At 44.2% G+C, this 20836-nt stretch overlaps 1 protein-coding gene across 1 annotated transcript in view; it reads right to left on the reverse strand.

Moving 5' to 3' along the window:
• Positions 1 to 20836, reverse strand: part of eci2 (enoyl-CoA delta isomerase 2) — a 156710-nt gene that overhangs the window by 57181 nt on the left and 78693 nt on the right. Inside the window, exons 3-4 of the mRNA XM_078539553.1 lie at positions 16383 to 16481; positions 6849 to 7037 (exon numbers count right to left, since the gene is read on the reverse strand). Of these exons, the coding sequence (XP_078395679.1) occupies positions 6849 to 7037; positions 16383 to 16481 (288 nt within the window). The remainder of the gene's footprint in view (positions 1 to 6848; positions 7038 to 16382; positions 16482 to 20836) is intronic.

Below are 20836 nucleotides of genomic sequence, written 5' to 3' on the forward strand. Positions count from 1 at the left end.
CCTGCAATACAGTCCACGAAGGGTGTCATGCATCGTCATCGCCTGCTGCACCCTTCACAACCTGGAGCTGGCTGAGGAGGAGATGGAGGAGCTGCATGTCTCCTCCAATGAGGAGAACGCTGACAGGGTGAGAGTGAGAAGGTCCTCAAAGGCAAGGATGATGGTGATGAGGCCATCGCACTGGCCAGACAAGGCAAGCACGCTCTGGAGGCCCTCATAGCGGTTAGATTTGTCGGGGATGATGACAACATTCGGTAAAGGGACACCATAGATCCTCACATTGCATCTGAGAACTGGCTGACGGCAGTGCACATACCCTCTGTGATAAGGCTCCACTCATGGAGGTGCAGTGGATGCCCATAGTCCCTACATTTCAGGAGGATGATGACAACATGCAATTGGGACACTCGATACACCCTCATAGCTTATGTGAGTGTCTGACTCCTGTTTGGCTGGTGGGATCTCACTTGTGCTCTGTGAACAGGGTCATATCATGGAGATGCAGTGGGGAAACTTTAACTTCTCCTGAACCTATGGCATCCTTTGTGAGCAGAACCCTTCAGGGCCACACTGTCACTGGACACAGATGCTGATGAGGCAGGGGACCAGCCACACTTCAAAAGGTGCTGGGAGCACAGAGAGAGAATGACTGAACTCGGTGCCACTGGCAGCAATAAAAAGCTCCATCGAGGTGCAGGCATGACTGATGTGACCAGTGACAATGAAGGCACCCCCATCAGTGTGCTGGGAAGGTTGCACAAAGCACAGGGAAGAGGCCCTGGACTGAGATACCTGCCCTTATCTTGTGCAGGGACCAAGGTTTCACATCTGAGCTACATAAACGCTGCTCATCAGAACAAGGAGCCAGAGGCAAGGAGACATTCTTGGGAGTTTACTAACAAAGTGAACATTATGTTTATTTCAGTGTAATAACAATATTACTGTTTCTAGCAAAGCACATGATGCTCCCCACATATCTATTTCCATTTACTGTGCCCAGGCTGTGCAACTACATCTTCTTAATCTTCCTAACCCTGCCGCTATGTCTTGGTGCTCCCAGTCAGCCTGCTGATTGCTACGTCCTGCCTGTGACGACCATGACAGGCATCCTCTGGAGGGCCCCGGCCTGCTTTCAGGGTCCTGCGGCGTGGCAGTGACACCCTCCTCGGCCTGTGGAGCTGGATTTGCTGGGGTCATAGGAAGAGGGGATTTAGATGTATCGGACACTCCTGGAGTCACCTGTATGGATGGCCTCAGGGTGTGCAGGTGCATCTAGAGGGGAGGCGATGGTGTAGTGGTATTGTCGCTGGACTAGTAATCCAGAAACCCAGGGTAATGCTCTGGGGACTTGGGATCGAATCCTGCCACAGCAGATGGTGGAATTTGACTTCAATAAAAATCTGGAATTAAAAGTCTGATGATGACCATGAAACTATTACTGATTGTCGTAAAAACCCATCTGGTTCACGATTGCCCTTTAGGGAAGGAAATCTGGCCTACACATGTCTCCAGGCCCACACCAATGTGGTTGGCTCTTAAATGCCCTCTGAAATGGCCTAGCAAGACACTCAGTTGTATCAAACCGCTACAAAGTCACAAAAAAAGAATGAAACCGGTGGGACCACCTGGCGTGGACATATATCAGCCCTGCTGACCCTGCAAAGTCCTCCTGACTAACATCTGGGGGCTAATGCCAAAATTGGAAGAGCTGCCTCACGGACTAGTCAAGCAACAGCCGGACATAATTATCCTCACGGAATCATACATAGAGAGCAGGAGTAGGCCATTCGGCCCTTCGAGCCTGCTCCGCCATTCATCATGATCATGGCTGATCATCCAATTCAATAGCCTGCTCCCGCTTTCTCCCCATATCCTTTGATCCCTTTCGCCCCTAACACCTTCTTCAAAACATACAAATGTTTTGGCCTCAACTACTTTCTGTGTTAGCGAATTCCACAGGCTCACCACTCTCTGGGTGAAGAAATTTCTCCTCATCTAAATGGTCTACCTCGTATCCTCAGACTGTGACCCTTGGTTCTGGACTCCCCCACCATCGGGAACATCTTTCCTGCATCTACCCTGTCTAGTCCTGTTAGAATTTTATAGGTTTCTATGAGATCCCCCCTCATTCTTCTGAACTACAGTGAATATAATCCTAGCCGACTCAATCTCTCCTCATATGTCAGTCCCGCCATCCCAGGAATCAGTCTGGTAAACCTTCGCTGCACTCCCTCTACAGCAAAAACATCTTTTCTCGGATAAGTAGACTAATACTGCACACAATATTCCAGGTGTGGTCTCACCAAGGCCCTGTATGAATGCAGCAAGACATCCCTGCTCCTGTACTCGAATCCTCTGGCTATGAAGGCCAACATACCATTTGCCTTCTTCACTGCTTACTGAACTTGCATGCTTACGTTCAGCAACTGGTGTATGAGGACACCCAGGTCTCATTGCACATTCCCCTCTCTCAATTTATAGCCATTCAGATAATAATCTGCCTTCCTGTTTTTGCTACCAAAGTGGATAACCTCACATTTACCCATGTTATACTGCATCTGACGTGCATTTGCCCACTCACTCATCTTGTCTAAATCACACTGAAGCATCTCTGCATCCTCCTCACAGCTCACCCTCCCACCCAGCTTTGTGTCATCTGCAAATTTGGAGATATTACATTTAGTTCCCTCATCTAAATCATTAATATATACTGTGAATAGCTGGAGTCCCAGCACCAATCCCTGAATACCCCACTAGTCACTGCCTGCCGTTCGGAAAAAGATTCGTTTATTCCTATTCTTTGTTTCCTGTCTGCCAACCAGTTTTCTATCCAGCTCAATACACTACCCCAATCCCATACGCTTTAATTTTACACGCTAATCTCTTATGTGGGACTTTGTCAAAAGCCTTCTAAAAGTCCAAATAGACCACATCCACTGGCTCCCCCAGTAGATTTGTCAAGCATGATTTCCCTTTCATAAATTCATGCTGACTCTGTCCCGATTCTGCCACTGTTTTCCAAGTGCTCAGCTATTAAATCTTTTATAATGGACTCTAGAATTTTCCCCACTACTGACATCATGCTGACTGGTCTATATTTCCCTGTTTTCTATCTACCTCCCTTTTTAAATAGTGGGGTTACATTAGCTACCCTCCAATCTGTAGGAACTGTTCCAGAGTCTATAGAATCTCGGAAGATGACCACCAATGCATCCACTATTTCTAGGGCCACTTCCTTAAGTACTCTGAGATGTAGATTATCAGGCCCTGGGGATTTATCGGCCTTCAATCCCATCAATTTCCCCAACACCATTTCCCTACTAATACTGATTTCTTTCAGTTCCTCCTTCTCACTAAACCCTGTGTTTCCCAACATTTCTGGTATGTTATTTGTGTCCTCCTTTGTGAAGACAGAACCAAAGTATGTATTTAGTTGGTCAGCCATTTCTTTGTACCCCATTATAAATCCCCCTGTTTCAGACTGTAAGGGACCTACATTTGTCTTCACCAATCTTTTTCTCTTTACATACCTATAGAAACCTTACAGGTAATGTCCCAGACACCACCATCACCATCCCTGGGTATGTCATGTCCCACTGGCAATACAGACCCAGCAGAGATGGCAGCACAGTGGTATACAGTCGGGAGGGAGTTGCCCTGGGAGCCCTCAACATCAACTCCGGACCCCATGAAGTCTCATGGGATCAGGTCAAACATGGGCAAGGAAACCTCCTGCTGATTACCACGTACTGCCCTTCCTCAGCTGATGGATCAGTGCTCCTCCATGTTGAACAGCACTTGGAGGAAGCAGTGAGGGTGGCAAGGGTGCAGAATGTACTCTGGGTGGGGGACTTCAATGTCCATCACCAAGAGTGGCTCAGTAGCACCACTACTGACCGAGCTGGCCAAGTCCTAAAGGACATAGCTGCTAGCCTGGGTCTGCGACAGGTGGTGAAGAAACCAACAAGAGGGAAAAATATACTTGACCTCATCCTCACCAACCTGCCTGTCACAGATGCATCTGTCCATGACAGTATCAGTAGGAGTGACCACAGCACAGTCCTTGTGGAGACAAAGTCCTGCTTTCGCATTGAGTATATGCTCCATCGTATTGTGGGGCACTACCACCGTACTAAATGGAATAGATTTCAAACAGATCTAGCAACTCAAGACCGGGCATCCATGAGGCGCTGTGGGCCACCAGCAGCAACAGAATTGTACACAACCATCGGTAACCTCATGACCCGTATATCCCCTACTCTACCATTACCATCAAGCCACGGGATCAACCCTGGTTCAAAGAAGAGTGCAGGAGGGCATGCCAGGAACAGCAACAGGCATACCTAAAAATGAGGTGTCAATCTGGTGAAGCTATAACACAGGACTACTTGTGTGACAAACAGCATAAGCAGGAAGTGATAGACAGAGCTAAGCAATTCCACACCAATGGATCAGCTCTGGACAATTAAACTTCCTATGAATGAATTAAAAAAAAACTCCTCCCTATGGGGGCCTGAGGGCCCCTGGCTGACTCCTTGAGGAGAAAGGGAAGCTGGAGCGAGATCAAGCTGCCCCACACCCCTCTCACACGGATATTGTTCGAGGCCAACTATGGCATCAGCGATGGAGTTCAGCCTGCGCAGCAGTGCAGGACCGATGTCCTGGACCAAGGCCTCCATGGTGATTGCCATCCTACCAGTCTTGACCTCAGTATGTTGGCAGGCTGGTGCTATCACCTCAGACTGAAGGCTGACAGACTCCTCCATTGTGCCTTGAAATGTGAGGAGTGCAACGAACATCCCTTCCTGAGCTTGCCTTTGCAGCTCCAGCAACTGAGGCATGACCGAGTCCAGAGGCTTGTCATCTGACTCAGGCTCAGCAGATTTTATGGCCTCCAGCAATCCTCAGGGTGCTGGAAGCCTAGGAAGTCCCTGATGCCGCCTGCTGTGGATTAGACAGTGCAATTTGCTCACCAGACTGTGACCCCGAAGCTACTCTAAAGCTTGGTCCCACTGAGGTGTGTGTCTCTGTGCTGAGGGAAAGTGTGGGTGAGTGCCGTGATGGTTCTCCAATGAAGATTTCAGCAGATTCCTCTTCTGAGGTGTCTTCGGGGCTCGAGTTGAGGATCTGGTCGTGGATCCCTCGGCTGTTTCCCAAATGTGCCTGCGAAAGAAACGAGAGATAATTAATGCATGCTAGTGGCCTGTGAAACAGGACACATCAGTCCAGCATGGTTGTCTGATGGATGTTGCATTGCTGGATCCTCACTTGGTTGAGCACCACCTCACCGTCAGCACAGGAATAGTCCAGATCTTCGCCGGCCAGCTGGATGACTATTTCAAAGGTCATGAGGACCTTGGTTTCAGGCATTCCTCCCCCAGTCTGCGACCTCTCCCTTTTGTTGTGTGCCAGCTTGTCCTGCATGAAGATAGATGGAAAGAATGTAAGCAGGATGCCTGCCAGGCCAGATGATAAGTACGCCTGGGATATGTGGGTGGTGAGTGGTCCCAAGGACGGGATGAGGACAATGAAGGTCTGTGAGAGTGTGAATAGTGATGTCCCTTGAACTGGCAGTGAGTGAGATCCCTGATGGGCTTGTGAATGTGAGAGTCGAGAGTGATAAGAAGGGTGACTTAACTTGGCAGAACAGAGAAGAGCATTCATCCTCTTTCGGCACTGGGTGTCTGTCCCCTTTGCAGGGTGTTGGCACTGAACACCGCTGCCACCACCCCTCTAGCTGGATTGGTGATGTTACTGCCCCTTCTGCAGCCAAAGCTGGGGTACAGGGTGTCACGGTGGGCCTTCATAGCGTCCAAAAGATGTTCTCGGGATGTGTCACTGAATCGGGGGGCTGCAGTCTTCTTGTTTTTCAGGGCTGTGTGTTCTGTGCAGCAGTCTTGGGCCAGAAGCATTGAGAGGTGTGCATGTGGCTGCACTTGAAATATGGCGCCCAGCGTGAGGAAGCGGCAAGGTGATGGCGTGCCGGGCAAATCGGAGGCCACCCGCCAGCGAAACTGCAGGAAACTATGATTAATGAGGTGGGATTGGGACGCCATGGCGTGAAAAGCCGCCATTGTGGCCGGTGGATAAAATGTTCTTTTCCTGCCTGCTACTGCACTTAGAGCAAATCTGGGACGATTCCGGCCAATGGCTTTGGTCTTCCCAATATTTAACTGGAGAAAATTTCCAATAACTGAATTCAGTACTGGATGTTAGATAAGCAGTGTGACAAATCAGAGGCAGTGGAGGATTTGAAAGAGGTAGTGATGAGCTAGTGCTGGGTATCATTAGCCTAGATACGGAACCTGACATTGTGCTTTTGTATGATGTCAACAAGGGGAAATTAGTAAATGAGAAATAGGTGAGGCTAAGGATAGATCCCTGGAGGACATCAGAGATAACTGTGCAGGAGAGGGAAGAGAAGCCACTTCAGATGATTCTCTGGCTATAACTGAATAGATAGGAATGGAATCAGACAAGGGCAGTCCCACCGAGTTCGACAACAGCGAAAAGGCTTTGGAGGAAGATAGTTTAGTCAACAGTGTCCGTGGGTGCAGCCAGGTAGAGAAGAATGAGGAGGGTTGATTAGCTGTCACTGTCACATAGCAAAATCACAGATTACATACTAAGGACAAGTTCTGTGACTGGATCCGGAAAGCTGATTGGAGGAGTACAAACACCGAGTTCTGCAAAGAGTTAAACATATTGAAACTTCTAATATACATCTCATTCATATTGACTGACTTTCTGCAATACAGGATATTAATAAATATAACAAAAGGTGAAGGCAATGATGTAACAATTAGTTCAATAATTGAATTGAGATTCAATAAAATCATTAGTCTTACCAGAATAGAAATAGCATTTTTTTTAGCTGGCCTGTTTAGAAGAATCGTGGTAATGTTGTTTTCCGTTGTGATATTTATTGTCTGGAATGATGATTTCACATCTCCTGTGGCGGTTGCTTCACTTTGGGTGGGGACTTCTACAGAAACCAATGTTTCTATGAGGTCAACATACTTCTGTCTAGCTTCCTCCTACAAATTTCAAAAACAAAAAGTAAGTTTGTATTTGTCCAGAATATTCTTTCATCTTAGCCATGTAGTGAAATTCCATACGTTATGAAAATGGTGCCTCCGATAAAAGCATGAGTCAGTTTATGTTAAATTGTTAGTGGGAACAGTGGAAATGGGTCAAAGAAGTTGTCAAACTTTCTTTGTAGTGTACTTGAAATTACAAAGCACAACATGGAATAATAGGAATCTGCAGGATTCAGCTGTAATGAAACATGGATAGCAATTCTGATATAGCTTTTTAATTCCCAACAATTGATATTTTGGAATAGTAGTGTTTAAAGGTAGTGTCTATTGGCAGTTACTCTGCAAGACAATCCCGTCACTGTATATTAACATTTTCAAAGCCTTGTACCGTGACTCCAGCTGCTGTGTCAAGAACACCGCGGGCACCACAGACTCCTTCAACATCATCACAAGAATACGGCAAGGCTGCCTACTCGCTCCATTCCTTTTCCTATTGCTTATTGATTTCATCATGAGGAAGGCAATGGTGGGTACAGACTTTGGCATTCTATGGCAGCACCACCAGTTTATGGATCTGGATTTCGCAGATGACATTGACTTGCTGGCCAAGGAATCGCATGCATTCCAAAACATGACTACCAGTCTTGAGAGTAGCAGTGCCAAAGTTGGCCAGCTGCAAGGAGACCAAGACAATGACAAATGGACGGCAACAAGGTACTCCCATCACCATCAGTCAACAGAACGTTGACCACATCCCCTACCTAGGAAGCAATATCTCCAGGGAGAGTGACATAGAGATCGATGTCCACACAAAAATCGACAAAGCGGCATTGGTCCTCCAGTGCCTCCACACAATCTGGGCAGCCAACACCATCAACAAACGGTCATGAAGCTGTGACTCTACATGTCCAAAACAGTACCAACTGCAATCTATGCCAGCGAGACATAGAAGAGAACAGCAAAGGTAAGTTGGACGTCTTTCACCAGAGCTGCCTACCTAAGATTCTGAGCATCACATGGAGAGAAAGTATCACCAATGAAGAAGTACTATGGAGGACTGGTCAGAGGCACCTGTAGGACATTGTGATGGAGAGATGACTCAGGCTGGGTGGACACATATTTTGCCTCCTGAATGTATGGCCTGCCAGAGTGGCAGTAGAATGGAAGGAGAAAGGACTGGCCAAAGAAGGCCTGGCGAAATACATTTAAGGAGATTCTTCAAGAATGAGTCACCACCTGGGCTGGAGCGAAAGAGATTGCGATGGGCTGGGCTGGTGGTGGGGTCTTGCTGCCCACTGTCCCACATGAGACCAGAGAAACTAAGTCTAAGTGTTAAAATTATGTTCACAATTCTAATAATGAAGACTGAATTCTAGAAGTGCTGAAACAATATTTTGCAATATAATCAAAGGATAACAACGAGATACTAGAGCAAGGTAGAAATTTGGGTAAAGATAGCCAGAGTGTGGCAGGAAGGGACAGAGAGTACAAACTTAAGAGTGCAGCAGCGGGTAAGGCCAGAGATAGCAAAAATGATAAGGAGACAGAGTTTAAGACTCTGTATCTGAATGCACGCAGCATTCGTTACAAAATGGATGAATTTTTAGCACAGATAGAAATAAATATGTATACATGTATGACCTGATAGCCATCACAGGGACATGGTTGCAGGATGACCAAGGCTGGGACCTGAATATTGAAGGGTATTTGACATTTCACAAAAATAGGAAGCTAGGAAAAGATGGTGGAGTAGCTCTGTTCATTAAGGATGTCATTAGTACAGTGATGAGAGGTGACCTTAGCTTGACAGAGTAAGATTAGAATCATTTTGGGTAGAGATAAGAAATATAAACGGTAAGAGGTCACTTGTGGGAGTAATTTATAGGCCCTCTAACAGTAGTTACATGTAGGACAGAGTATACAGGAAGAAATAAATTGGGTATGTAACAAAAGGTACCACAATAATCACGGGTGACTTTAATTTACATGTAGATTGGAAGAATCAGATTGGCAAAGTTAGTCTGGAAAATAAACTCAGACTGTATGCGGGATAATTTCTTAGAGCAGTACTTCTTAGGCCCAACCAGGAAGCAGGCAATTTTAGACCTGATAATGAGCAATGAGACAGGGTTAATCAATAACCTCATCATTTGTGGTTGAATAAAGAAGTTAAAAATTGTACTCAAATTGAAAGAAACACTGTACAACTGTGCAAAGATTAGTGGTAGGTCAGAAGATTGGTCAGATTTTAAGCAGCAGCAAAGAATGACTAAAAAAATAATAAAGAGGGACTATGAGAAAAAGCTAGCTAGTAATATAAAAACATACAGTAAAAGTTTCTACAAGTACTTAAATAGGAAAAGAGCAGCTAAAGCTAGTTTTGGTCCTCTAGTGAGCGAGTCTGGGGAATTGATAATGGCAAACAAAAAAATGGTGGAAGCATTAAACAGGTATTTTGTGCCCGTCTTCACTGCAGAAGACAGAAAACTTCCCAAATATACTTGGGAAATCAGAAGGTGAATGGGAGAGAGGAACTTAAACCAATCATTATCACTAAGGAAAAGGTGCTGGGAAAATTATTAGACCTAAAGACTGACAAGTCCCCAGGACCAGATGGCTTGCATCCCAGGGTCTTAAAAGAAGTGACTACAGAGATAGTAGGTGCATTGGTTATAATCTTCCAAAATTCCTTAGATTCCAGAAGAGTCACAGTGGATTGGAAAATAGCTAATGTAACAACTTTATTCAAGAAAGGAGGGAGATAGAAAGCAGGAAACTACAGGCCATTTGGCGTAACATCTGTTATAGGGAAATTACTAGAATCCATTATTAAGGAGTTTATTGCAGGATACTTGGAAAATCATAATGTTATCAGGCAAAATCAAGACGGCTTTGTGAAAGGGAAAACATGGGGCAGAATTTTCAGGTCGGGCTTGAGCGTAAAATAACGCACAATGTCATTGGGTGACCATCCTGATGTCATCCTGCGCTCACACGATATTTTAGTCGGAAGCGCGCCTGTCAGCAATTAAGATGGCAATTAAGTCCATTCAAGTTGTAATTGTCCCCGATTTTCCGTGATCCATCCAACCTTATAGTTGGCGGACGAGCAAATTGGCTAGGCAGCCTTTACATTTTTCATGAAACCTCATCGAAGGGCGGGATGAGGTTTCCGTTATTAAATTTAAAAAAATTAAAATCTGTCGACAGAATTGTCATATTATGTTCAGGTGACTGTTCTGATTTTAAAATCTTCATTTAATACTTCTGAAGTCTTCAGCTCCCTAAGGCAGCTCTCTGCCTTCAGGGAGCTTTCATTCTGCGTCCGCCCTCCTCCCACCCCCACCCCGGCAGCGCTAAGCATTTCAGCGCCGCTTAACACTGGCTGGCTGTTAATTGGCCAGCCAGCGTGAAATTGTGGTCGGGGCCGATCGTGGTCAGTGGTCCATTCCCCGGTCGCTCCTGGACCTGCCAATCACGCCTGCACGCTGACCAAAAAATCCTGCTCATGTTTAACTAATTTATTGGAGTTTTTTTGAGGAAGTAACAAGCAAAGTGGATAAAGGGGAATCTGTAGAAGTGGGATACGTGGATTTCCAAATGGCATTCGATAAGGTGCCACATCAAAGATTACTACACAAGATAAGTGAACATGGTGTAGGGGGTAACATATTAGTGCTAGGGCCTCAAGTACTTACAATCTACATCAATGGCCTGAATGAAGGGAGTGAATATATATGGTGGCTAAATTTGCTAATGACACCAAGCTAGGTAGGTCAAGAGGAGGTAGAGTCTGCAAAGGGATATAGACAGGTAAAGTGAGTGGGTCAAAAAATGGCAGATGTAGTATAACGTGGGAGCATTATCCTATTTAAATAGAGAAGGATTGCAGAACTTGGTGGTACAGAGAGATCTGGGTGTCCTGGTACATGAGTCACAAATAGTATACAGGTACAACATTATTAGGAAGGCAAATGGATATTGATGTTTATTGCAAGGGGAATGGAATATAACAGTAGGGAATGAAGGGCTTATCCTATGAAGAAATGTTGAACAAGTTGGGCCTATACCAATTGGAGTTTAGAAAAATGAGAGGTGTTCTTATTGAAACAAATAAGATCCTGAGGGGACATGAGCGGGAGGATGTTTCCCCTCGTTGAGAGGATTGAACTAGGGGGTACAGAGTTTATGAATAAGAGGTCTATCTTTTAAGGCGGAGTTGAGGAGAAAGTTTCTCTTATCATTAGTATGTGGAATTTTTTTCCCCAGACAGCAGTAGAGACTGGGTCATTTAATTTATCCAAGGCAGAGCAAGACAGGTTTTTGATGGACAAGGGAGTCAACAGTTATGGGGGGCACAAGAAAGTGGAGTTGGGACCACAACCAGATCAGCCATGACCTTATTGAATGGTGGAGCAGGCTTGAAGTGCCTTACGGCCTACTCCTGATCCTAAGTGCTATGTTCCTAATGTTATACGCTACAGGTGCAAGTTGAATAAACTAGTCAGAGATGTGAACCATAAGACCATAAGACGTAGGAGCAGCAGTAGGCTATTCGGCCCTTTGAGTCTGCACCACCATTCAATGAGATCATGGCTGATCTGATAATCCTCAACTCCTGCCTTTTCCCCATAAGCCTTGATTCCCTTACTGATTAAAAATCTGTTTATCTCAGCCTTGAATACACTTAACAATCCAGGTCCTACAGCCCTCTGTGGTAAAGAATTTCATAGATTAACTATCCTCTGAGAGAAGGAATTCATCCTCATCTCTGTTTTAAATGGGTGACCCCTTACTTTGAGATTATGCCTTCTGGTCCTAGATTCTCCCACAAGGGGAAACAACCTCTCAGCATCTACCCTGTCAAGCTCCCTAACAACCTTATATGTTTCAATAACATTGCCTCTCATTCTTCTAAACTCCACTGAGGACAGGCCCAACCTACTCAACGTCTCCTCATAAGAAAATCCCTCCATACCCGGAATCAACCTAGTGAACCTTCTCTGGACTGCCTCCAATGCCAGTATATCTTTCCTTAGATTAAGAGGACCAAAACTGTTCACAGTATCTTAGGTGTGGTCTAACTCTTGCCTTGTATAGTTTTAGCAAAGCTTCCTTATTTTTATACTCCATTTCCTTTGAAATAAAGGCCAACATTCCATTTGCCTTCCCTATTACCTGTTGAACTTGTATGTTAGCTTTTTGGGATTCACGCACAAGGACTCTTAAATCCCTCTGTGCTGCAGCCTTCTGCAGTCTTTCTCCATTTAAGAAATATTCAGCTCCTCTATTCTTCCTGCCAAAATGCATAACCTCACATTTTCCCACATTATATTCCAACTGCCACTTTTTTCCCCCCACTCGCTTAACCTGTCTATATCCCTTTGTAGACTCCTTGTGCCATCCTCACCACTTGCCTTTCCACTTATTTTTGTATCATCCACAAATTTGGCAATAGTACATTCACTTCCCTCATCTAAGTCATTAATATATATTGTAAATAATTGAGGCCCCACCACTGATCCCTGTAGCACTCCACTAGTTACAGGTTGCCATCCTGAAAATGCCCCCTTATCCCAATTCTCTGTCTTCTATTAGTTAATCAATCTTCTATCCATGCTAATATACTACCCCCACCACCATGGGCTCTTTATTATGTAGCCTTACGTGTGGTAGCTTATTGAACATCTTTTGGAAATCCAAATATATTACATCTACTGGTTCCCCTTTATCTATCCTGCTAGCTACCTCCTCAAAGAATTCTAATAAATTTGTCAGGCATGATTTCCCCTTCATGAAGCCATGCCAACTCTGCTTGATTAGATTATGTAATTCTAAATGCTCTGCTATTACATCCTTTATAATAGACTCCAACATTTTCCCAATGATGGATGTTAAGCTAACCAGCCTATAGTTACCTGTTTTTTGTCTTTCCCTTTTTACTTTTAACATAACCAAAAAAACCAACCACAACCAAAAAAGCAACTTCAGAGGTATATTTTCATCCTTGTTTTCAAATCTTTTTGTGGCTTCTACATCTCTAACCCTCAGTAATCTCTGTGGTCCTCCAATTCTAGCCTCTTATGCATCGTCGATTTTAATTGCTCCATCATTGATGGCTGTGCCTGGGACCCAAACTCTGCAATTCCTTCCCGAAACCGCTCTGTTATGACACAGCAGTTAGTAAGGGCTGAGTTGTTTAAATCCCAGAGGGAAACATAACCTATTTTTCAATTGGCATGTTTGAGATGCAGCTCTGAATTCAGGAATAAAACCATCAAGCCTTAAGCTATTTTTTATACAAAATTAAATTAAACATTTATTAATTTAACAAATTAAACACATACACATGTCTACAAATTACAACCAACATAACTTTTAAACAAATCCCCAAATTAATCACTTCCAGGTAAATCTTCACCAAGGCAACAATAACCCACAGATTTTAAACAGACACCAGGCAAAGCACATTTGACCTTATGAATTCAAAATGAGGTTCCTTGCAAATTGGTTCCTTTGCAGACACAGTTGTAGCTTTACAGGCTTGTTAGATCTTAAATGCCTCTGACATATACACACAAACCCCTTTCTGTTTATACCTAGCTTCCCCTTTCAGTGTAAATTTTCCATTGTATTACTAGGTTTTTAATTTTACCTCTCCTAACAGTAATCCTTTTCATTCCACTAATTTTATTGGAACATAAGCACATTCCTTGCTGTCTCCCAGCTAGGCACAAGATTTTACCCATTATTTTGAATGTTTTATTCAATTTTTAACCTTTTAACTTCCTTACGTTTATCTAATTAACATCTCAAAACTACTATACATCAAAGCACCCAGACTAGCTGGCTTTAATCCAATTAAGCCACACACAGACACAGACCCTACCACAAGTCCAATTTAAATATAATTTCCAATAACATCAGAGGCATTAATATCTCTTCATTACACTCTCTACCTCACCTTTTTTAAGACCTCCTTAAAATCTGCCTTTTTGACTAAATCCAATGTGGTTCAGTTTAAACCCGGTTTGATAACACTCCAGTGAAGTGTCTTGGGATGTTTTATTATTTTAAAGGTGTTATACAAATGCATATTGTTGTGTGCTTTAGCTTCTTTAGTAAAGAAGCATATTATCTAAATGGTGAGAAATTGCGGAGCTCTGAAATTCAGAGGGATCTGGGTGTCCTAGTGCATGAATCACAAAAGGCTAGTATGCAGGTGCAGTAAGTAATTATGAAAGCTAATACAATGTTATTGTTTATTGTGAGGAGAATTGAATATAAAAGTAGGCAAGTTATGCTTCAGTTGTACAGGACACTGGTGAGATCACATTTGGAGTACTGTGTACTTTGGTCTCCTTATTTAAGGAAGGATGTAAATGTGTTAGAAGCAGTTCAGAGAAGATTTACTAGACTAATACCAGGAATGGACGGGATGTCTTATGAAGAAAGGTTGGACAGGCTAGGATTGTATCCACTGGGGTTTAGAAGAGTAAGGGGCAGCTTGATTGAAACATTTAAGATCCTGAGGGGTCTTGACAGCGTAGATGTGGAAAGGATGTTTCCTCTTGTGGGAGAATCTAGTACTAAGGGCCACTGTTTAAAAATAAGAGGTTGCCCATTTAGGACAGAGATGAGGAGAATTTATTTCTCTCAGAGGGTTGTAAGTCTTTGGAACTCTCTAGCTCAAAAGGCAGTGGATTCAGAGTCTTTGAATATTTTTAAGGCAGAGGTAGATAGATTCTTGAGAAACATGGGGATGAAAGGCTATTGGGGGTAGGCAGGAGGATACAATCAGATCAGCCATGATCTTTTGAATGGCGGAGCAGCCTCGAGGGGCCAAGTGGCCTACTCCTGCTCCTAATTCAAACATTTGTATGTTTATACATTCATTCATTCATTCAAGAAGGGAAAAATATTATTCTTCTGCTTATTCGCAAACAGAGGATTACAAAATAGCAGTTCAGCTATCCAACAGCTAATTAATCACATCAAGCAATGCACCTCGTTACAAAGAGTATAAATAAAATACTCTCCACAATGAGTGGTGGAGATCTGGATCATGTGGTCCACAGGTGGCTCAGTTGAATTTTTCAAGACAGCCAGATTCTGATCAGTTAAGGGCATTGAGTTATGGAAGAAAGGCTAGTAAATGGAGATAATGTACAGATCAGCCATTCTAATTGAATTGCAGGACAAATTCATTTTTACAAACACAATGCACTTTAAAATGGTGGATTTGAACTAATATTTTGAAAAAAACATTCCATTTTGATCAAGTTACCACTAGCAGTTTCATGGTTTTTAAAAAAAAAGTAACTTAAAATAAAAATGTGAGCAGCAAATACATTTCACTGATCACTCATCACCTTCCTGCAAGGGCAGGAGGTACAACATCTACCCTTTTATCTCCTCCCTTCCAGGTGAAACAACAACTTAGATGTTGTACCTTCAATTTAGTATATTGTATTCACTGTTCACGATATAGTCTCTATATTGGGTGATGAAATGCAGATACAGTGACCGCTTTGGAGAACATTTCCTTTCAGCCTGAAAGAATAACTATGAATTTCTGGTTACCTGGAGTTTTATTTCTCTGCCCTAATCTGATGGTAGCCTCTCTATCCTCAGCCTCTTGCACTGTTCCAACAAAGCTCAATGTTAGCTCGAGGAACAGCATTTCATCTTTCGATTAGGCACTTTACAGCCTTCTGGATTCAACAGTTAAATCAACAATTTCTATTTCCTATTTGCACTTCCTCTATGCCCGTCTTTTGTTTCTTTATTTGCTCCATTACCTTCTCCTTTTGCCTTGCACCATTATCCTTTTTTTGTCATTTAATCTCTCTTGCCTTCCACTCTATCACAGGCCTTCCCTTTCCCTGACTTTGCACTCACTTAAAACTGCTACAATTAGCTCTTAACTTTTTCCAATTCCAATGAAAGGTCATTGACTTGAAATGTTAACTCTTGCTCTGCCCACAGATGCTGCCTCAACTGCCATTTGAGGTTTTTCAAGGGTTGGGATATAGAACAAATGAAAGTGCAGACAGAATAGTTCTTCAGTGACAGGCTGAATATTCCATTGTAATTGGAGAAATTGCTTAAAAGATCCAAATTAGAAACGGTCACAACACAACTGATAATCATTTTAACACCCATCACATTGGTTTTGTCTACCATATAATGTTTCCATTTATTTAGAAAAGAGTTACACATATGGATAAACATTCTAAATTACACAGATGTCACTGAAAGGCATTCAGATTTGGAACAAAGTTTATTTATTTTTTAAAAAAGCTTCCGACTTGCATGATAAAAAAATAAAGCAGCAGTTACCTTGGATGTTTTACCAAGTGAATTCCAAGCCTCCCATTTTGCTTTGTTGACAAAGTCCAACATACTTGGCTTTGGTGAATTGCAAGGACCTTGCGTAGCCTGTTAAATTAAAGTAAGCAGAAGACCTTTTAGATACTTCAACTGATTATTTTTAAAAATTGAGAAGTATTGCCTAACTTAAAAGATTCTTCATTTGGTCAGATAATTGGCAAAAAGAACCAAAGGCGAGATGAAGAGTTAAGATCTAGAATGCACTGTCTGAAAGGTTAGTGGAGACAGATTCAATAGTCCCACTGAAAAGGGGACTGGATATATACTTGGAAAAGTTGCTGGACTTGGAGAAAGGAACAGGGAAATGGGTCTAACTGGACGCCAGTCTTTCAAAGAGCTGGCAGAAGCTAGATGAACCAAATGACCAACTTCTGTGTCATATGATTCTTTAAATTGAAAATATCCTCTATTCACTACTACTGTAAACACACAACATTTTTGATGAGAGAATTCTTGTCAAGATACTTTAACATGATGTCACCATGTAATCTTTCCTGTCCTCATATTGGATAAAAGGAGAGCTATGTCTGTAGAATGTCAGCTCATTTTGACCATGAGGTTCCCAAGAGGGAAAAAGCAACCCACCTCACTTGCCCTCCTGCAAGGCCTTAGAGAGGGCACTTGGTGTGCAGATGCCTTTAATTTGAAAAGTGAAGACACCCTTACAATGAAAGGGTGGTTTCAGACATACTCCTTTTATAGACAATTAACTGCTGCTTTGATATGCTGCAATGTAGGAAATGTGCAACCAATTTGTGCACAAGAAGGACGCACAAACAGCAATGAAATAAAGGCAACAGGTTTGTATTAATGTAGGGCAGCATTTTGGTTCTGATATGGGGGCAGAAAAGGAGGTGGGCATGTATGGAATTTCCAACGCTGGCCTGAGTACTTATTTCCCTGTCTTGGTCCATTCGCAGCTATTTTCCTACAGGCTGGATCGGATTTGGGATGGCTACCTGTCTGCAGGTGGTGAGTAGCTTGTTAACTCAACTGAAAGGCCAATAAAGACCATTGCTCAGAGGCTGACTAGAATTTTCAAGACAGCCTGTGAAAGCCCTGCAGCAGGTTGGGGGCTATTGCACCAGGATCACTTTGAGGTTCCCCCCATTCCACAGCTCCACTGTAGCAGACAAACCTACCTGGCCACAGCTGTGGCTATAGGCCGCTCAATGGAGGGGATTCCCTTCACAATGGTGCTACAGCAGTTGTGGCCATTTGTTTTCATTTTTGTAACAAGTGCTGAGAGGGTGCATCAAGATGAAGGTGCTCTCGCTTTCTCTCTCTCCCTTACTTGTAATGGCAGACTGCAGCTCCTTCAGTGCTGGAGGGCCTCCTCTTGGCCCTCTAGCTTCAAGAGCCGGTCGTCCATAATTGGATGGCAAGTGCGCTCTCTGGCCAGTAATTGGCCAATCATCCAAAAATTGATGTTGGGCGGCTGTTCCCAACAGGGTGCGAGGTTGGGACCTGAATATGATTCCAACGTTGCGGTCCTGATCACAAATGGAAAATCCTGCCATCGTGTTAGTTAAGGGATAAATACTAGGCACAGATCTCCCTGTTATGGGTAGCAGGTGGATGGGAATACCACAATTTTCAAGTTTCTCTCCAAGTCAAATATCATATTGACTTGGAAATGTATCATTGTTCCTTCATCGTTGCTGCACCAAAATCCTGGAACTCCCTCCCTAGGAGTATTCACCATATGGACTGTGGTGGTTCAAGGTTATGGTTCTCAAGGGCAATTAGAGATGGAAAATAAATTCTGGCCTTGCTGGCAATGTCCACATCCCATGAACGAATTGGGTTTTAACAAAGTGGAAGTTATTACAACATGGAGTAGTTGCAGCAAACCGCCCAGATGCATTTAAGGGGAACTTAAAAAAATACCATGAGGGAGAATGGAAGAGAAGGATGTGCTGTAGGTTAAGAAGTAGGGCAAGACGAGGCTCCTGTGGAGGGCCAGCACTGGCATAGGCCAGGTGAGCTGAATGGCTTGTTTCTGTCTTGAATTTCTATATGATGTAATTCAAAACACTGTAGATTGGACAGAATGCCAATGCAGAGGCACCAGAACTAGAAAATATTAGATATTGCAGTATACTCAGACCTAGCTAAGGTGGCTCTGGTATCTCAAGATCTAAATGTACATCTGTCTTTAATGCAATTTCAGGCTACTGTTAGGAGATAGAGATAGTTTAAGTAAGTTATATTGGTATTTGTAGGTGTTAGGAATAAGTTTCAGCTTTAAAGTTTAAGTTTGATTTGTATTTCTGTATCTGTGTGTTAAGAAAATGTCAAATTGAGTTTTAGTTTCACTTTAAAAGGTGCCTGCATTTCTAATGAGAGTTTTACAACTGTTGTAGCTAAGTAAAGCAAACAAGAGTTAAAAAAAAACCTGGGCTGTTGCCCAGCAACAGGGGTCCAGAGAGGCAGGTCCCTCCCACAGACACACAGGGCTGAATTTTCCCTTGACGAACGGTGACATCAGGCGAGCGTCCCGACGTCACCGCGCACCATCGCGATATTTCGCTGGGCAGGCGCGTGATGATGTCCGACGCCTTAATTAACGGCCCAGATAAGGCACTTGAGGTGCCAATCGACACCGATTTTTCAGTATCCGTGCAACCTTCGGCTTGGCGCAACAGGCAAGATACATTTGTATTAACCTCATCCACGGGTGGGATAAGAGGGCCCACTGGGGTTGCAAGTATGCACAGTCAAGCATTTATTTCTGAAAGTTTTTGAAACTTGCCTGTGTGATCTGCAGTACTTCAAAACACACATCAGCTGCTTTTTCTGGACTCTTAACCTTTAGGTTAAGCACTCTACCATGAGTAATCTTTTCTGGGCCTGCAGGTTTCAGGAAGCCTTCCCTTAGCCTGGGAATGGGAGCTGAACTGTCCACTGGAGGCAGCTCCTCTGAGGAGGAAGGCAGGACTAGAAGGGGGAGGCAGCCAGGAGTGCACATTCAGCCTCCAGGGGAGCCACCTTTGGGAGGACAGGCGCAGGCACAAGGAGCACAGGGCCAAGAGGTTGTCCAAGGCGGAAGGGGCCACAGAAGACGCCACTATCCTGCTACCAGGGTATACAGGTGGCAAAACAGCTACCTCAATATGTCTGAGGTGCAGTGCTGAAGGAGGCTCCGTCTCTCAAGGGAGACAGTCAACTATATCTGTCAGATAATAGGGCCCGAGGTCTCCGCTAACTGTGTGGGTGGACACCCCATGTCAGAGGCTCTGAAGGTCACAGTTGCCCTCAACTTCTATGCCTCTGGCTCCTTCCAGGGGTCGGTGGGTGATCTTTGCGGTGTCTCCCAATCAGCTGTGCACACTTGTGTCAAGCAGGTTACAGACGCTCTGTTCAGGCGTGCAGTGACCTTCATCCACTACCATTGGGACCAGGCAAGCCAGACACAGCGAGCCAGAGGTTCGTGGCCATTGCTGGCTTCCCCCACGTCCAGGGTGCAATATACAGCACACGTGTGACCATCAAGGCGCCAGCAGGTGAGCCCAGTGCCTTCGTCAACAGGAAGGCATCCCACTCCATGAACAAGCAGATAGTGTGTGATCACAGGATGCTGATTTTACAAGTTTGTGCAAGGTACCCAGGCAGCTCCCACGACTCCTATATCCTCAGACACTCCCAGGTGCCGGGTCTCTTCAGTGCTCCAGCCCGGCTGGATGGATGGCTGCTGGGTGACAAGGGCTATCCCCTCAGAAGGTGGCTCGTGACGCCTCTCTGCCATTCAAGAAGAGAAGCTGAGCAGCGGTACAATAGGTGCCACGCCTCCATAAGGGCTGTGGTGGAGAGACCATTGGTCTTCTCAAGATCCTGGACCGCTCAGGGGGCGCACTCCAGTACCCCCCAGATTGTGTCTCGGTGATAGTGGTTGCATTTTGCGCTCTCCACAATCTTGCGCTAGAAAGGCGGGGCGCAGTGGACTATGATGATGTTGACGCAGTGGATGCAGCTGCACACGATGAGTCCAGCAGTGAGTCCGAGGATGAGCATGCACAGGGAAACGCCAAGGGGGTAGGCGCTGACCCGGGCATACTCCAGGAAGGCAGGGGACACCTGGGAGGCTTTAATCCAATGAACCTTCAGCTAGAACACCACCGGGACAAGCCTGGGTTGTAGGCTTGATACTGGACACCTAAGTGCAAAATCTGCTAGGTAATGAAGAGTCACTAAGGGCCTTGTTAATAAAGCTGAATGTCCAACAATGCACTCATTACAGTTTTGGAAACCACACACATGCAGAAGAAAAGAGGCTCCCTCAGCCATGGTGACATATCTGAATTTATTCTGTCAAATAAACCAACTTATTCCAAACAAAAAAAGAGAATAGTGTTACCAAACAAAACAAATCATAAGGACCTCATCTCAGGCCAACACAAAAG

This window comes from Cetorhinus maximus, chromosome 3 (assembly GCF_964194155.1).
Source record: "Cetorhinus maximus chromosome 3, sCetMax3.hap1.1, whole genome shotgun sequence".
NCBI lineage: Eukaryota > Metazoa > Chordata > Chondrichthyes > Lamniformes > Cetorhinidae > Cetorhinus > Cetorhinus maximus.